This window comes from Canis lupus, chromosome 1 (assembly GCF_011100685.1).
Source record: "Canis lupus familiaris isolate Mischka breed German Shepherd chromosome 1, alternate assembly UU_Cfam_GSD_1.0, whole genome shotgun sequence".
Classification (NCBI taxonomy): domain Eukaryota; kingdom Metazoa; phylum Chordata; class Mammalia; order Carnivora; family Canidae; genus Canis; species Canis lupus.
Genome location: NC_049222.1, coordinates 24,591,246 through 24,609,978, shown reverse-complemented (window position 1 = coordinate 24,609,978; position 18,733 = coordinate 24,591,246). Strand labels below are relative to the sequence as shown.

General features: G+C 37.2%; 1 protein-coding gene across 3 annotated transcripts in view; it reads left to right on the top strand.

Annotated features, from left to right (window-relative positions):
• Positions 1-18,733, top strand: part of RNMT (RNA guanine-7 methyltransferase) — a 34,145-nt gene that overhangs the window by 1,002 nt on the left and 14,410 nt on the right. For 2 of the 3 annotated variants that reach the window (XM_038526000.1, XM_038525999.1), the window contains exons 2-9: positions 555-593; positions 1,313-1,774; positions 3,305-3,440; positions 6,996-7,121; positions 9,197-9,312; positions 10,881-11,062; positions 11,548-11,712; positions 15,772-15,889. In XM_038526000.1, coding sequence (XP_038381928.1) covers positions 1,355-1,774; positions 3,305-3,440; positions 6,996-7,121; positions 9,197-9,312; positions 10,881-11,062; positions 11,548-11,712; positions 15,772-15,889 — 1,263 coding nt within the window. In that variant the 5' untranslated portion in view covers positions 555-593; positions 1,313-1,354. Of the gene's footprint in view, positions 1-88; positions 293-554; positions 594-1,312; positions 1,775-3,304; positions 3,441-6,995; positions 7,122-9,196; positions 9,313-10,880; positions 11,063-11,547; positions 11,713-15,771; positions 15,890-18,733 lie in introns of those variants that run through there. The other variant, XM_038526001.1, reaches the window with a different exon arrangement.

Genomic DNA, 18,733 nt, shown 5'->3' with positions numbered 1-18,733 from the left:
AGACACAGAGACACAGGTCAACGGAGACAGAGAGGCAGAGACACAGGCAGAGGGAGACACAGACACAGAGAGAGGCAGAGACACAGAAAGAGGGAGAGACCCAGGCAGAGGGACACACAGGCTCCCTGCAGGGAGCTCAATGCCGGCCTCCATCCTGGGACCTGGGGTCATGCTGTGGGCCGCAGGCACCGAGCCCTCGAGACCCCATGGCTGTGAGCCTCATGGACACGAATCACCCAGTGCCCTGAGGTCCTCTGTAGTAGGAAGGACAGTGGGATCATGGAACAACCTAGTAAGTCCCTGCCCCATAGCTCTTACTCCTCCATCCCTTCCATTTTACACACAGGCCCATGAGCATTTGAAGGAGACTCAATAGTAAGTTGCAGACCAGGTTTCCAGACCTCTTGTCCAAAGCTATCTCTACTCTCTTCACTTTCTAATTCAGGCTCCCACTATGAAGTAAGCATTTCAGAAGTCAACCGTCGGTTCCCAGGCTTATCCTGTTCCTGGTACCTTTAGTGTTTATGATTTCTTTCTTTTTTTTTTTATTTCAGTGTCACTAGGCCAGAAGAAACACCCCGCAGTTCCACTTAGTAAGTAGTTCAGTCTAAAGAATTTAGTATTTATGTTTTAACGACCTTGTCTAAAAACTAATACACAAATTGAAAGGAAAAAATAGTATTTGTGTCTAATTCTTAGTTAGCCCTAAGTGCTTCCTGGTGGAACGTGTACCCCTGTTGGGTACTGTCCAGTTTCTCAAGCTGTGAGATCAGATTTGACGTTGCCAACTTCGTTTGCAGTTTCACATTGATTTCATGTGGAATCCCCCAAAATACCAGCTTCGCACAAGTGCTACTGTCATTGAAAGGAATGCAGTGCTCTCTACTCCGTGGAAACTGCTCTATGTGAAGCTGTGTTGCTTAGACTTTTAGAATACCCTGCTGTACCTGTACAAGTTTGTCACAGCGTCCAGCTCACAGTTTGAGAACTCAGGCTATAAAGTAAGAATCCAAACAGAAATGGAACAAATGCTTGTGTAAGACCTACTTCATCTGTCCGTTTCAATGCCAGTAATGACTTAGGGGTAAGATCATACGTATGTTTAGGGATTATAATTAGTATTTCCATATTAAAATATTCAGAGGTTCATATGTGACATATATCAGTTAATGATTTCAGTATTCTCTCTGTAATGAGATTTATTTAAACTCCTAGCTGATTACTGAATTAAATGGCTAGCTTCTGGTTAAAATTGTTTTAAACTTTCGGCATTAGTGTTTGTATGAGTAAAATCAAATTTTTGCCATTCCAGTCTTAGTTCATGAAGTTTTGCCACCTACTTAAGTAATCAAAAATGGAAAATTCTGCAAAAGCAGAAGAGTGTGAAAAGCTCTCTCTCGAAGAGGCAAAAGCATCAAAAGATTTGGAAACAAAGTCTTCATTCAGTATTAATGAAAACACAACCACTCCTGGGACTGGACTTTCTGAAAAGGCTCCTGTCTGGGAACAAGCAGACGCACCGAAAAAGAGAAAAATGGAATTTGAAGATGATCTTATAAAGGAAAGTTCTAGTTGTGGGGAAGATACTCCAACCAAGAAAAGAAAACTTGATGCTGAAATTGTCCCAGAGGAAAAAGGTTCTGGTGATGATGAGGGCATTTCAAGGAAAAGAAGAATGGAAACTGATGATTTTCCAAAAGATGAATCTTCTACTGGAGATGGCACACAGAAGAAGAGAAAAATAGAACTTGAGGATGTTCCTGAAAAGCAAAAAGTATGTTGAATGTATTTATTTTTTATTCATAATGGAATGTGTCTAATTGAATTGTGAAATAATACTGATTTTTACATAATCTTAAACCTTAATGTTCTATTTGTAAGGAATAATTTCTTAAGATATAGTGGGCTTTTAACTCTTGTAATTTAGTTGCTTTTATTTAGGTGAAACTTCTACTAATTGAGATAATTTTTATATTATTTAAGAACGCTTTTACTCAACTAGAAACTTGAAAGCCAGTTATTGTTTGCTTTTTCTCAGCATTTTAAGAAAGTCGAGTTATAAGTTCCTGTTGATATATTTTTTTTCCTTTTTTATTAAATGTTTCATCACTCTCTGTGTCAGAAGTAGTAGAGACTAAGACTTAAAAGAATAAATTTCAACATTATACTCAGCTTTAATGTGATTCCTTAAACTATATTGTTTGAGCTTCTCTTGGGGTAGTTACATAGAATTTTAAGCCTGATATTTAGGATGGATATTATAGAACAGGGGACAGCAAGTCATTTTCATCTGGGAATGCCATAACAAGAGGGACTCAGAGGCAGAACCTGAATTTGAATGGAAGGAGTACTTCAGTGAATGGCGCAGAGTGAAGCGTTAAGGTATAGGCTTTTGTCATTGGTAGGGTCTCAATCCATGTAACAGAGGAGCTGGTATTACACACACAGTTTCCCAACTTTACTAGCAGCAGAACCCGTTTTTCCCAGTGAAAATCTTAAACCTGATATGTAAGATGGGTAAAAGATGAAGCACTTTTGTTGAACAGGGAAGTGTGGGGATTTGAAGCCCTTTACCTACCATGGCATTTAGAATGCTTGGTGTATTAGGTAGGGAGTACACACAGAAACTGTTGAATTAGATTAAAAGAAAAAAACCCAAAAATCACGGACACTGAGCATAGCTTAATGAGTTCTAATTCTTTTGTGTATCTCAGTTCTTAACAATAATTTTATATGATAATATAAATATAACTTTTATTTTATTCTCTTGTAGGAACCTGACATTTATTTTTTTTTTTTTTTTTTTTTTTAAATTTTATTTATTTATTCATGATAGTCACAGAGAGAGAGAGAGAGGCAGAGACACGGGCAGAGGGAGAAGCAGGCTCCATGCACCGGGAGCCCGATGTGGGATTCGATCCCGGGTCTCCAGGATCGCGCCCTGGGCCAAAGGCAGGCGCCAAACCGCTGCGCCACCCAGGGATCCCGGAACCTGACATTTATTGAATTGAGTAAATTAGAACTCTGGAAGAGTACTGATTTTATTAAGACATTGACACCAAAATTATACAGATGAAAGATAAAGATGAAAATTTTAAACCAAGAGGTGTTTTTAAAAATAGGGAAGAGAGGAGAACAAATCTTACGTCTGATTATAATTAATAGGATTTCTCTCATCAATGCCATTTCTTACTGAAGATTACCAATTTCATTAGTATTTTGTTCTTACATAGATCATATGCTCTCTTAGGCTTATAGTAGCCATGTTCTGATGCTTAATTTTCTTCCATTCTCTTATTTTCAGAACTTAGAAGAAGGACACAGTTCAGCAGTGGCTGCCCACTATAATGAACTACAGGAAGTTGGTTTGGAGAAGCGTAGCCAAAGTCGTATTTTTTACCTAAGAAACTTTAATAATTGGATGAAAAGTGTCCTCATTGGTATGATTGATTTTTGTTTTATGATTTGGAGTTCAGCTTATGTTTCATTTTTTTTCTTCCCAAATGGTAATTCATATGCTAAACTATTAGATTATTAATTCCTTCATTTAATTATCAAACTTTGACTTTATAAAACTGCAACAAAAATTAAAACTAGGCCTTCAAGATAAATTCTTTTTGTATTTAAATTTGGACTATATAAGATATTTGTGAGTGTTTAATTGATATTAAGTTCATAAGTTAATTAGGCTTTCCAAAGGCAGTGTGCTTCTTTTATACTTAAAGTTACTTAGTGCTATTAAATAATTATTCTATTTTACTCTAATAGTTTTGGAGCAGTGGCAAAATGTTGGATTAAGTATTCAGTTTCAATTAAGTAAAGAAAATGGATGGTGTCATGGTTTTTTACCTCTAGGCCTTTAATTTAGAGTCCAAGAGTCATGCGTGGTGATTTTTCACTGAACTTATTTTTCTTGTAATGCCTAGGGAGAAATGAAATTTATTGTGAGGCTTGATGAAGACATTCAGCTTTCTGGAGACAACATTTTATTTATAGAAACTCATCTTTAAAATTAAAATGGAAGTCAGTGGTGGAAATATTCAGAATATATTTTTTGCTTTCTGGTATATTAAGTAGTCATATTTCTTATGTGAGTTTAGAGAATTTTTTTTAAAGATGTTATTTATTTATTCATGAGAGACACACAGAGAGAGGCAGAGACACAGGCAGAGGGAGAAGCAGGCTTCCTGCAGGGAGCCCTGTGCGGGACTCAAGGTCACGCTGTGGGCCAAAGGCAGACACACAGCCATTGAACCACCCAGGTACCCCGAGTTTAGAGAATTTTTAAAAGCCATTGTGTTTTGAAGTTTTTTCTTAGTAAGATTTTGAGTGGTTTTGTTTTTTTAAACACTAGCCTCAGGAAAAGTGAGAATGCTTTCGGGATTACACTAGAAAGAATGAGGTGCTAATTGTGGTTGTTTTCTACTAGTTTTGATGATAATTTATTAATTTTTATTTTACTTATTTACTTTAAGGATTTTAAAAAATAATTTCTATAACCAACATGGGGCTCAAACTTACAACCCTGAAATGAAGAGTCGCATGCTCTACCAACTGAGCCAGCCAGTTTCCCCAGTAATTTACTTTTTTTAAAAAGACTTATTTATTTAGAGTGAGAGAAAGAGAACAAGCCCAAATGGGAGGGTTAGAGGGAGAGAGAATCTCAGGTAGACTCCCCACTGAGTTTGGAGCCTGATGCAGGGCTCAATCCCATGACCCTGAGACCATGAGCTAAGTGGAAATCAGGAGTTGGATCCTTAACCTGAGTCACCCAAGTGCCCAAATAATTGACTAATTTTTAAAGATACATTATTCATTCTGAATAGTATTAGGGCTGAGACCTAGGCTCATTATTTCAAACACATATTAATATTTTCTGTCTCACTTTTGTTTCTTATATTCATGTTTTATTACAGAAATAGGATTTATTTGTCTGTGCTAGTTTTAAGCTAGGGTAATTGAATGTTGCTTGTCACCCCCCTTCCCCCCTTTTATTTAGTATTGTGGCATTTTTAATCTATACTTCCAAGGTAATCTTTGGACCCTAGTCCTAATTTCTCTTCCTTTCTTCATCATCCTCAGTAATATAGATAATTTCTTGGATATTTTTTCAGGGTCATTTATTCATGTATTTATTCATTGAATAAATATTTTAAGTTCAATTATATTTTTTCACATCATTAATCATTCTATTTTTATAATCAGGGAAATAGGTCATTTTTAAAAAGTCTGAAGTCAGACTTAGCAAAAGTTTTTTCTCTCCACATATTTGTGCTCATCCTTCCTCCTTCAGCTGTTCCAGCAACTCTCTTAGTGGGTGCTTTGCTATCTGCACCGTCTTCCTGGTTCTGGTGCAATCAATGTGGTCTGTGCCAAGCTCCCTCTCTGGCCTTTTTTTCCCTCTGTCTCAATGCCTATTCTTTGGCGTTCTCTTTCTTATTGGTACTTCAGGAAGTACCAATAGCTTAGTAACTATTTGAGTACTGTTCTTGACATGTTAAAGATATCTTTGAATAATATTCATAATTTTTCCTCTTACTAGTCTTACTATGGAAATAAAGAGATTTTATAATAATTTTTTACTCATTTCATAGTGTTAATGCTAATTTTTTTAAAGATTTATTTATTTTAGAGAGAGAGCGTGTGGGCACACTCATGCGGGTGGGCGGAGGGGCAGAGGAGGAGAGGAAGAGGGAGAGAGAATTCTCAAGCAGGCTTCCCAATGAGTGTGGAGCCTGACCCAGGGCTCAATTCCAGGACCATAAGATCAGCCGCTTAACTGACTGAACCACCCAGGCACACCATGAATATTCTAGCAGTCAAAATAGTATACATGGGAACTAGGGAGTGTTAAATTTAGGAACACCTGGGTGGCTCAGCAGTTGAGCGTCTGCCTTCGGCTCAAGGCGTGATCCCAGGATGCGGGATAGAGTCCCACAACAGGCTCCTGCGGGGAGCCTGCTTCTCCCTCTGCCTGTGTGTCTCGTGAAAAAATAAAACTTAAAAAAAAAAAAAAAGAAGAAGAAGAAGGAAGTGTTAAACTCAGAGTAATAAAGATAGAAAGAGTAGATTTATGATTCAGTATTATATCAAGTTTTAGAATTGCTAAATACTTCAATTGTCTAAGAATGTTAATATGCCTGTAACTGATATTTGAACCATTTAAATGCTGATGTATGTGGTCCTACTGATACTGTGATTTGGTATATTGGGATGAAAGATTTCTTTTTTTACTCTAGAGTGTTTAAGAATTCTGGTGACAGTAAAATTAAGAGTTATGTGTAGTTTTGGAACTAGTTCTTATATTGGTTTTTGTGGTAAGCCTGATGTCTTTTATAAAAATCAAGCACTTTTATGATCCTATAATTATTTTGATTTAGTTAGGTATATTATAAGCTAAACATTTAGTTTTTAGGAAGAGGAAACTACAAAAATCATAAGTAGTTTTTTTCTTATCATGAACAAGTATTAAATCTTGTACTAATTAGAATTTAAAATGTCTTAAAAAAAAGAGTCTGCTATCCAGTGTTAAGTCAGATTCTAAAAGTAACCCTCAAAAACCTGTCTGACCTTTCTAAAATACTGGACACAGAGCACCTGGGGGGCTCAGTGGTTGAGCGTCTGCCTTTGGCTCAGGGAGTGACCCCAGGGTCCTGGGATCGAGTCCCACATCCGGCTCCCTTCAGGGAGCCTGCTTCTCCCTCTGCCGGTGTCTCTGCCTCTCTCTGTGTATCTCATGAATAAATAAAATAAAATCTTTTAAGTTAAAAAAAAAAATACCAGACACATACTTTTTCATCTGTAATGCTAGAGGATCAGGTCAACTATTAGTCATATTTTGAAATGTTCACCAAAAGATGAATTAATTACATAAGTGAACATGTACTAGTTTATAATAAGCGTCAGGCAGATGTCAGTAGGTTATTAGGTGTAACAGTCTATGCTGTAGTAAAAATGGAGAAATGCTAATTTATTATGACATTCCTCTCTTTTAGGGGAATTTTTAGAAAAGGTACGACAGAAAAAAAAACGCGATATCACTGTTTTGGACCTGGGATGTGGTAAAGGTGGAGATTTGCTCAAATGGAAAAAGGGAAGAATTAACAAGCTAGTTTGTACAGGTAAGATACATAATGATATGGGCAAGAATAATTTGTGATCAATCAGGCAATTAGAAAATAAGCAGAATCTCAACATCACATGGCACTAAAATACCTTATAAGATGTTAATCTGGGTCTGTGTGTGAGATGGGTGTTTTCCTAAAGGAGTTATGAGACTTTACTAATGGTGTTGCATAATATAGGTAATGAGCTTGGGATAATTTGTCCTCCTTAAAAGGAAGGAAGTAATCAAAGGTGGAGTCATGTCTGAAGCACAAACTTGAAACAGCTTCCACTGGCCGAAGATAGGACAGTTAAATCAACAAAAAGAATAGTGATTTCAGTGGATTGAGACACATCAAATAAGGAAAAAAACTCATTGTTCACTCTTGGAGGTTGCTAGGAAACTTACTCATCATTCTGAAATTCACAAATCAAGGGTTCGGGTATCTTCCTTACCCTCTATATTTCAGAGGTGACCAAATGGTTGGTTGAAAAGGGAAATTCTGCTCTATTTAAAAAATAGTAAGTGCAGGGGGAATTATGAAAATCACTATTTTCTGCTCTTGATGAAATAATCGATATAAGCAGTAGTCATAAAAAGTTGCTAAAGCTATTAGGTGAGAAAAGTTGATAGGAATTTAATAACTGAATGAATCAAGCACCGGAACCTGCTGGTCTTAACATTGAAGAGAGAAGCAGATATTCTTCCAATGAGATGAAGTGCATAGGACCAACTGTGAAGTTACCTAACAAGTTTTTTGGTTTTATGGGTTCTGTCACTTTTATTTTTAAGATTTAAGGGACACAGAAAGCTATTGTGTATGTGGCTATATCTATTGATTATAGAAATTAAAATCAAGAATTGAAAAAATACTTTTATTCACTAAAAAATAAAGTTTAATGAGAAGAGAGGTACTTTAAAAATGTTTTTCCAAGTCCCTTTAGAATATTAGGAGACAACTGGGTTTTCATGCTTGTTTCTGCATTCTCTGTGTTGAGATGTGTGTGTTTGTTTGTTTTTAAGATTTTCTTTATGAGACATACACAGAGAGAGAGAGAGAGGCAGAGACACAGGCAGAGGAGGAGCAGGCTCCATGCAGGGAGCCCGATGTGGGACTTGATCCTGGGTCTCCAGGATCACACCCTGGGCTGAAGGCAGGTGCCAGACCGCTGAGCCACACAGGGATCCCCAAGAGATGTGTTATTTGATGAGTAGTTGTAAAATTAAGGGATATTTTAACAGCCTTTTCAGATAATTGAGCATATTCGTTTTTCATACTGTATCAAAACTCAACAGGTAGTTCCAGTATGGCATCTGAATCTGCATAAGTGAAATTTTTGTATTCTGTTGTTTTTAAATCCACTGGTCTGTCTTCTGTGATGAATGAATCTTTCACCCTGAAAGATTTTGTAATATTTAGAAAATAATATTTACTAATGTTATGCATATCTTCTAAATGTCGACATCAAGAAATCACATTTTTTTAATGTTACTGCCAATCAGAAAAGTTTTAAGTATATTGGGAAGATGCCCAGCGCCCCCCCCCATGGGGGAGGAGGGAGCGGGTAGATGCAAGTGTTTCAAATTGTGATTTTCACTTGAAATCTCAAGTTTTCTCATTGGTAACAAATACTATATTTTGTTCATTTTCAAGAAAATGTCTGCCATCATAAAGTCTCTCCGTCAGTGGTTCTTTCAAGTGAAAACACTTTTCTGTGAAAAAAAGTGGCCACTACAGCTCGTAACACGGTCCTACCAGTTCTGATCAGATTTTACTTTGTTAGGTAGCACAGATGTTGTTACTTTACATTTCATCACACAGAACATTGAAAAAGAGCCTAGACTTAATAAAATCAAATTTTACTGATATAATAAGAACATTTGTAAATGAAATTGTTTTCTTTCTACCCATGCTACTTCTTATGGTGAAGAAGATATCAATTATTACCTGCATCATTTGGTGCATTACTACCTTGTATTCGTGATAAGGTCCCAGCATTTTACTTTGCTTTTGTTTGTGCCATCTTTACATTTACATTTTATCTCTGTGGGTCTTCATTGCCAGTTAACTAACACTTGTTCCCCTTCCAGATATCGCTGATGTTTCTGTCAAACAGTGTCAGCAGCGGTATGAGGACATGAAAAATCGTTGTCGTGATAATGAATATATTTTCAATGCAGAATTTGTAACTGCTGATTGTTCAAAGGTACAGAATTCTTTTTGTCAACTTACGTTTTATATTTTTAGTTTGAGTGAATGACATGTTTTAAAAAGCAGTTATTTCTTCTAAAATGTGCTTTGGGGGAAGCTCGGGTGGCTCAGCGGTTTAGCGCTGCCTTCAGCCCAGGGTGTGATCCTGGAGACCCAGGATCAAGTCCTGCGTCGGGCTCCCTGCGTGGAGCCTGCTTCTCTCTCTGCCTCTCTCTCCCTCTGTGTCTCTCATGAATAAATAAATAAAATCTTTAAAAAAATAAATGTGCTTTGAAACATTAAAAATCTTAGGACATCCATTTTCAGTTTTAGCTAGAAATTCTATTAATGATACATTTCTTTAAATGACCCACTGAGTACTTATAGGAGTTTTTTGCTTTTAATAATTTGAACTTTTTTTTTCTTTTTTTTTTTAAGATTTTATTTTTTTTATTTTTTATTTTTTTATATTTTTTTTAATTTTTTTTTTATTTATTTATGATAGTCATACAGAGAGAGAGAGAGAGAGAGGCAGAGACACAGGCAGAGGGAGAAGCAGGCTCCATGCACCGGGAGCCCGACGTGGGATTCGATCCCAGGTCTCCAGGATCGCGCCCTGGGCCAAAGGCAGGCGCTAAACCGCTGCGCCACCCAGGGATCCCAAGATTTTATTTATTTGAGAGAGCGAGAGTGCAGAGCAGGAGAGTAAGAGTAGGAGGGAGGGCAAGGGGGAGGGAAAAGCAATATGGGGCTCAATCCCAGGACCCTGAGCTCACAACCTGGACTGAAGGCAGACGCTTCCCCAGCTGAGCCACCCAGGTGCTCCAGTAATTTGAACTTTAGAAATCATTTGTTGCCTTTCTATTCAGACAACATTTATTTTCCAGTACCTTAAAATAGAACTGGGCTTACATTTTGTTTTGCCTTTGTAATTTATTAGGGTAGTTTCCCAACATACCAAAATTTGAAGTTTTGCACTTTCCGTTTGTTTCTAAATTTCGTAACAACTATGAAGTTTAAGAACTACAGAGGCACTAAGTAGTAAAAGTTTCATCTTAACCTTCAGTGCTTTGTCTGACTCATTATGCTCATTAAACTATTATGGGTATCTTTAATCGTACACATTTTGTTTGCAGTTGTGAAAGTGAGAAGGAAAATGATAGTATTCTGCTAGAATGTTGGAAACTTATAAAAACGCTATTAAAAAGTGTCCCAAAGGCAAGGTCTGTGTTTTTTTTAAATCAAAGTTACTGTTAACACCATTTTACCTTAGCTTTAAAGTAAAGCCAAATTAAAGCATCAACCTTTTTAAATGTTATATTTGGTTGATAGATTTTTAAACATGATTTCATTCTTAGTTTTTAAATTACTATGAAAATGATAATCAAATTTTATTGAACCAGAAGGAAAAGATCATTTTGTTGTGGGCCTTATTATGCATAATGAGGTAGTGGATACGTGGTTGGGAGGGCCTGCCTACTTTTATTTTAAGGACTCTAATTCTAGAAATTAACTTAGTAAAAAGTTTTTATATTGCAATTAACTTCAAAATCTTGACCCATTTTAATTTTTAATTTATTTCAGGAACTTTTGTTTAACAAATTTCGTGACCCTGAAACGTGCTTTGACATCTGTAGTTGTCAGTTTGTCTGTCATTATTCATTTGAATCCTATGAGCAGGCTGACATGATGCTCAGAAATGCCTGTGAGAGACTGAGCCCTGGAGGCTATTTTATTGGTACCACTCCTAATAGCTTTGAACTGATGTAAGTGCTTTTAATATATAGTGGTTTATAAGATACTCAGAAGTAAGCTTATTTTAAAGTAGCAAATGTTTATCAGAAATAAAGTTTATAGAATATGCCATGTTGATCTTATAAGGGCCAAACACTGATAATATACTTGTATACTCAGCATTTAAGATCAAAAGATAGACTTACAGATGAATCTTTAAAACACCTTTTTGTGTAAATTGGAGACCAATGCTTTATCCAGCCGGAGGTTACAGTGCTAGACAAACTCTAGATCAGATACACAAAAAGAATTAACTAGGAGTTACATGGTATGATTGTTGATGATCTGCTAGTGTATTGCTTATTAAAAGTAGCTCAAGTTCAGTTAAAAAGCTGATCAAGTATCTTTTTAAAATTGCGTCCTTTAGTTTTTTCACATGCATAATCAGGTGAGCATAAGTCTGAGCTAATAACAATTTTAATCTTTTTATTTTGGTTTGGGGGATAATCTTTAATAGAAGACGCCTTGAAGCTTCAGAAACAGAATCATTTGGGAATGAGATATATACTGTGAAGTTTCAGAAGAAAGGAGATTATCCTTTATTCGGCTGCAAATACGACTTCAACTTGGAAGGTGTTGTGGATGTCCCTGAATTCTTGGTCTATTTTCCATTGCTAAATGAGTAAGAATGTCATTAATCTGTTACTCTTTGCCTTAAGAGAGAAAGAAAGAAAGAAAAAAAAATTAGTATTTCTGTTCATTCCTTATTTTAAATGGAACCCAAATAATTAAAAAAAAGACTAATGTCAAATTTAGTTTATGCCGTAGGTCTCTTATACCCTTGGTTATTTAGTTTTCTTTCATCCTTGGAATTACTTTATCCTGTAGGTACAGAAAGGAGTCTGTTGCCTTCATCTTGTGGGAGAAAATACCTGACATTGTAAATAGTGAAAGATTATTTTTTAAAAAAACTGTTAATAACTTTGGTAATATAGTATGAATCTTCATAAAGCAAAGATCCTCCTTTAGTGAGGTTAGATATTAAAAGTTGTTTTGTATTTCACTACAGCCTGTGTCTCACAGGAAATGTTGATAATAAAATCCTGATTCAAGAATGTATTCACTCATGGACCAGGTTCTAGGTGTCCAGCAGACTATAGACACAGGGAAAGTTGGGTTACCAGGCTTCATCAAATAAGGCTTTTTTAAAAAAATAAATAATAAATTCCAGACTTTATTTGGATTTCTCCAGTTCTTCCACTGATGTCTTTTTTTTTTTTTTTTTTTTAAGATTTTATTTATTTATTCATGACAGACAGAGAGGCAGAGATGCAGGCAGAGGAAGAAGCAGGCTCCATGCAGGGAGCCTGACGTGGGACTCGATCCCAGGTCTCCAGGATCACACCCCGGGCCGAAGGCGGCGCCAAACCGCTGGGCCACCAGGGCCGCCCTCTTTTTTTTTTTTTTTTTTTTTAATTTAAATTCATTTTGCCAACATATAGTATAACACCCAGTGCTCATCCCGTCCAGTGCCCCCCTCGGTGCCCGTCACCCAGTCACCCCAACCCCCTGCCCACCTCCCCTTCCACTATCCCTTGTTTGTTTCCAGAGTTAGGAGTCTCTCATAGTTTGTGTCCCTCTCTAATTTTTCCCACTCAGTTCCCCTCCTTTCCTTTATAATCCTTTTACTTTTTTTTTATATTCCTTGTATGAGTGAAATCATATGATGATTGTCCTTCTCCGATTGACTTATTTCACTCGGCATAATATCCTCCCGTTCTATCCATGTCCAAGCCAATGGTGGGTATTCGTCTTTTGCATCAGATAAGGCTTTTAAGGCCTTATGAGAACCCCTGGCTCTTGGGGTTTCCCTGAGAAGGAAAGTAGAAGAATAAACTTAAACATAATAAGGCCTTGTCATATCGATCAAATCATTTTTTTCCCTCAACATTAGTAGACTTGTGAAATGTTTCTGTTCTTCATATTTATAAAAGAAGAAATTGTCTTTAGTACATCATTTCATATGTTTAGTATGTAAGCTTGGTATTTTTGGTTAACAAAGTTGGTAATTTGAGTAGATCCAAAAAGATAAAGGATATAATGAAAAGCTTTTTTTTTTTTTTTTTTTTTTTTAAGGTTTACTATTTGAGAGAGAATGATTGAAAACATGAGTGGAGGGAGGGGCAGAGGGGGAGAGAGAGAATCTCAGGCAGATTCCTGAACGCGGAGCTCAGCACAGGGCTCCATCTCCTCTGAGATCATGACCTGAGCTGAAATCAAGAGTTGGACATTTAACCAACTGAGCCATTCAGGTGACCCATAATAAAAGTTCTTTTTAAATGCTAGGAAGGAGTAGCAATCTTTTGTACTTAAATTGCTTAATGGTGATGCACATATAAAGTCACAAGTCATCAATATAGTATCTAAATTTTTTTAAAAATTATTTATTAAAACAGCTATACATTCAGTGAGACAGGATCTGAAAATGCATAGGACTTTGAGATGCCCTTTTGCAGTTTTATTAAGAAATTGAACAAAAATATAACAAGCTTTTATATGACAAACCTATTGAAATTGGTCAGATTGAGTCAGTTCTTTGCAATGATAGTTCTCAGGCATAAAACTTGATTTTATTTCTGAAGGCTTATGGAGATTTATGGTAGAAAATGAACTGCCTAGTGTAGAAGAGACTGTTATCTTTACTCATGTTGTCTTTCCAAGAAGGGCTAATTCAAATTATGGGGAGCCTTGCCTTACATACATATCCCAGTGGCTCTCAAATGTGTTCTTTTACATTGTCCCCTCCCCACGATCACCTCACAAGCCTTCTTGACCCTTTGAGAGTTATTTTCCCTCCATCTCTTTTACCTGCTACCTGAGATCATCTCCAGACCCTGCATGTTGTCAACAGATATAGATACTATAAACTTTGGCAAATGCAGTGGGGAAAAAAACAGGGAGATCTAATGTAATTGAGTATTTAAGGAATCCACCTGTGAAGAAGTGATGCTTAAGTCAACATCTAAAGGATGAAAAGAAGTTGGAGAATATTCCAGATATAGTAACAATATATGTGAATGAGCTGAAGCAAAGCCATTCTGTGAGTTGTAGGAATCAGAGCCCAAGTAGCTCAAGATGAGGCCGCATTCCTTTTTTCCTTTTATTTTTTTATTTTTTTTTTATTTATTTTTTTTAAGTAAGCTCTCTGCCCAACATGGGGCTTGAATTCATGACTCTGAGATCAGAAGTTTCATGCTCTATGTACTGAGCCAGCCAGGCACCCCAAGGAACCATTCCTTTATAAATGAGTACATTAGAGGCCATGCACAAAGCTTTTACATTGTGTTCTATTAAGTGTCCTGGAGAGCCAGTGAAGGGCGTAAATGAGGGAAGTGACGTGTGTATTTTTGAAAGCTTAATCTGACTGTAGGTGGAAAATTCATTGAGGGAGAATAAGACTGGAAGCAGGGAAAGAAGTGAAGTAGTGTAGCTGAGTGGTGGTGGTAGTTAAAGCAAGATGGTGGCCAATGAAGGGGTAAGAAGACCTATTTGAAGAACGTTTTATAGATAAACAGAGGTGGCATGGAGAACTGAGGTTTCTGGCACAAATCATTAGATTTACTGAAGTAGCAAAGATTGGCAGAACAGTCTAGGGATTCAACCTTGGATTTGGAAAGTTAGAGAGTACTCCTGGCACATCCTAGTGGAGATTTCTAGGAAGCAGTGGATAAATGAATATGACAAGAGAGCTGAGCTACAGATAGCTGTTGGCGTGCTATTTAAAGACAGGGAACGGAAAATGAGTAATGCTCTGGGCCAAACTCTTCAGAATATTACAATTTAGAAGTTGGGTAAAATAAATTTATAAAAAAAAACTGAAGAAGCAGCCCAGGATGTAGTATAAAAATTAATAATGTATCTTGCCAGAGAGCCCAAGAGATAAAAGAATGTTTTAAGGAGGAATGGGGGTGCCTGGGTGGCTCAGTAGATTAAGTATCTGCCTTTGGCTCAGGTCATGATCCTGGAGTTCCAGGATCGAGCCCCATGTCGGGCACCCTGTTCTGTGGGGAGTCTAATTCTCCCTCTCCCTCTGCTCCTCCCCCTGCTTATGTTCACACTCTCTGTGTCTCTCTCAAATAAAAAGAAAAAAAAGAATGGCACCTGTTTTCAAAATGCCACTGTGAAGGATCAAGTTAAATGGAATAGGGGATCCCTGGGTGGCACAGCGGTTTGGCGCCTGCCTTTGCCCCAGGGCGCCATCCTGAAGACCTGGGATCGAATCCCAGGTCGGGCTCCCGGTGCATGGAGCCTGCTTCTCCCTCTGCCTCTGTCTCTGCCTGCCTCTCTCTCTCTCTCTCTCTCTCTCTCTCTGTGACTATCATAAATAAATAAATAAGTAAATAAAAATAAAGGTTTAAAAAAATAAAATAAAACAAAATGGAATAGAAGTGTTCTTTATAGCTCTTCATCCCCATCTCATAGCCTTTCATTTTACTTCCTGACTTATTTGTTACATTTCCTGTGACCCGTTGATTTAGATTGAGATTTAGGATGCATGTGTTTTTATAGATGTCCTTATTGGTACGTTACTCCTCATTCATTTTGCATTATCCTGTCGTAAATATATAATTGATAGCTTTTTTGATGATGCCCAGACATTGTCACTGTTGTGTGAAAGTAAACTGTTGAGGAATTATTGATATTTTGGAAGCATTTTCATTAAGTAATCTGTTTTGGACAGAATGGCGAAGAAGTACAATATGAAACTAGTCTACAAAAAGACATTTCTGGAATTCTATGAGGAAAAGATTAAGAACAACGAAAATAAAATGCTGTTAAAACGAATGCAGGCCTTGGAGGTAGGTATTTAGAAAGGTGTAAATATTCCTCTTTGTTTCTGAGATTCCTTTTAAGGTCGTTTAGATGCTAAGTATTTATGTAAATCAGATTATTTGAACTACTCTAAGTTCTTCAGCACCTAGGACAGAGCTCATTACAGAGACTTTGCTTTGTGGGTAGTCAGGAAAAACTTGAATGAGTGAGTGAGTGGTGCTGTCATCAAATTCTATTTTCTAGATAGTACTGCTTTTAAATAGGATTTCTTAACCTAAGAACAGTTGGCATTTTGAGCTGGATAATTTCTTTGTTGTGAGGGGCTGTTCCCTTCACACTAGGTTGTTTGACATCTCTGGTATCTATGTGCTAGATGTCAGTAGCTTCCCTGTCCCCAGTTATAACAGCCAAAAATGACTCTGGACATTACCAAATGTTCTCTGGGGTGCAGGATTGCACTACTTTTTCACAATACTGCCTTTTGGTTACATTAGTTCTTTAAGATTTTCCTGGCTAGGGTCTAAGATGATCTCATACCATGCCAAGTCTCCTGCTGTTGTATCCATACAACTTTCCCAATTTGGAGTGGCCTCTTTAAATTCTAAATTATCTTTTGAAATTACTTAAACCACTAAAATATTACATTCTTCGTTGGTCATATTTCCTATATTTTAAAACTAAGAATGTTTAAATTTGCTTTATGTTTAGCTGGAGAGGCTTGTTTTTGTTTTGAGGGAGAAGAGAGAACTAGAAAAAGTGTGCGTGTGCAAATCACCACACACACACATGCCTGTAGGTTATCATCTTTGGTGGTGCTTTGCATGTACGATGATTAGTTATTTATATTCTATTAGCATGTAGGTAATGAGTTAATTTGTGTAATGCATTCAAAACTGTCGACAGTAGGTTATGGGATAGCAGGGTCCCATTCCTTCAAGGATTTTACAGTATATTGAGAAGATAAATGTAGAAGCAAATAATTGAGTACCATGTGAGAACTGCAATAATGAAATATTTAAAGTGCAGTGCATATATGAAAGGGTCTTTTGTGAAGAAAGTGAACTAAGAGTAAAGGCAGAGAGCATGAGAGAGCAGGGGATGTTTGAAGAAGCACAGATAACTTTCTGCAGCACAGTGGTTCTCCAGTCTTCTTCCCCAGTCTGCCTTTGAGGATATGACCTATCAGACAGGTGTGGCTGTCTGGGGACGGACCTGAGCAGTAATAGCATGTAGTTTGGCAGAGTCCTTTGGTTTTGCCTACTTCTCCTTGAAGTCACTTCTGCAGATGTATAAAGTACTTTGAGCGGGAGACGACAAGGTCCAATGAATAGGAACATGACTTGTGACAGAATGGAGCATGGTTTGGAGGGATGTTAGGACCAGAGGCAGAAAGAGCAGTCCCAATGCTCCTGCTTTAGTCTAGGTCAGAGATTTAAATGGATCTGTTTTCTGACGTATGTATAAAAGTCTTTTCTTAAAGCCGTCAGCTTTGAGCCGGCCCGCAATAGAACCAGTAAAAGATTGTTCTCCTAGAGCACTGTTGTAGAGGGAAGGAAGAATGAGAATTCTCATGTCAAGGCATTATGTGGTTTTAAAGTCCTGACACCTGTTTTCTTTTTTCTTACCTGTTTTGAAAAGAATGATTAGTTTTGCAGCTTTATAATCCTATGTTAATCATATGTTGTTTGGTTTTTTAAAGTGATTGAGAGGGAAGAGAAATTAGATGTCTAGTGACAGGCAGGTAATCACATGGAGGAATCTTATACTGATAAGTTGAAGAGCAAGTCTACAACAGAATAGTTTCTGATCATTCACGTTAAAGTTTTGAAGCTTTGTATCTGATGAAACCACAACATGTGGGGTTGAGGTTCCAAACCCGTTAGTGATATTTCTTATATCCCTGTGTTAAGGTATGATAAAAAGTAAGGTTGCTCATGATAGCAGTACAGGACTTCAAAAAGCTACATACTTAAACAGCAAACAGCTAAATATCTGAGCTTACTGTGGGATACCGATAAGGGGGAAAAAGAAAATAGCAAAATAGACATTTCTGAATCATTTTCTTAAAAATTTATCAAGAAGATCTAGGTTTAAAGTGGTTCCTTGTGGAGCACCTGGGTGGTTCAGTCAGTTGAGCTTCTGCCTTCGGCTTAGGTTGTGATTCTGCAGTCCGAGGATCGAGCCCCACATCAGGCTCCCCACTCACCAGGGAATCTGCTTCTCTTCTGCCCCCTTTCCCTGCTCGTGCTCTTTCTCTTTTTCTCTCAAATAAATAAAATATTAAAAGAAAAAAGTGATTCCTTGCTAGCTGGTTTGTTGTGTATATATATATATAAAAAAGGAATTACAAAGAATATATAACCTTTTATTTTTATTTTCATAAAGATTTTATTTATTTACTCATGAGAGAGACACAGGCAGAGGGAGAAGCAGGCTCCCTGCAGGGAGCCCAATGTGGGACTTGATCCCAAGACCCCAGGATCATGCCCTGAGCTGAAGGCAGATGCTCAACTATTGAGCCACCCAGGCATCCCCGTATAACCTTTTTAGAGTATGTGGTTGTTAAATACTAAGTGTTCTATGTAATTCATTATGTTTTGATTTACATGTACTACAAAGTGGTACACTTCATAGTATAAAGAGATGCTATTTGAAATGGATTAAAAATAGCGGTTGAAGGTTATTTTAATAAACATTTGGCCAGCATAGCCTTAAAAAACAAAGGTGTGTGTGTGTGTGTCCCTTCTGCAAGTTCTTAGGAAATACGGAGACTGCCCATAATTGGAAGCTGGATTATTTTCCTATCTTCTTGAACTCACAGTTCTCTGTTGACTCATTTTTCATCTGTATTTTTTATTTTAGGTTTCCAT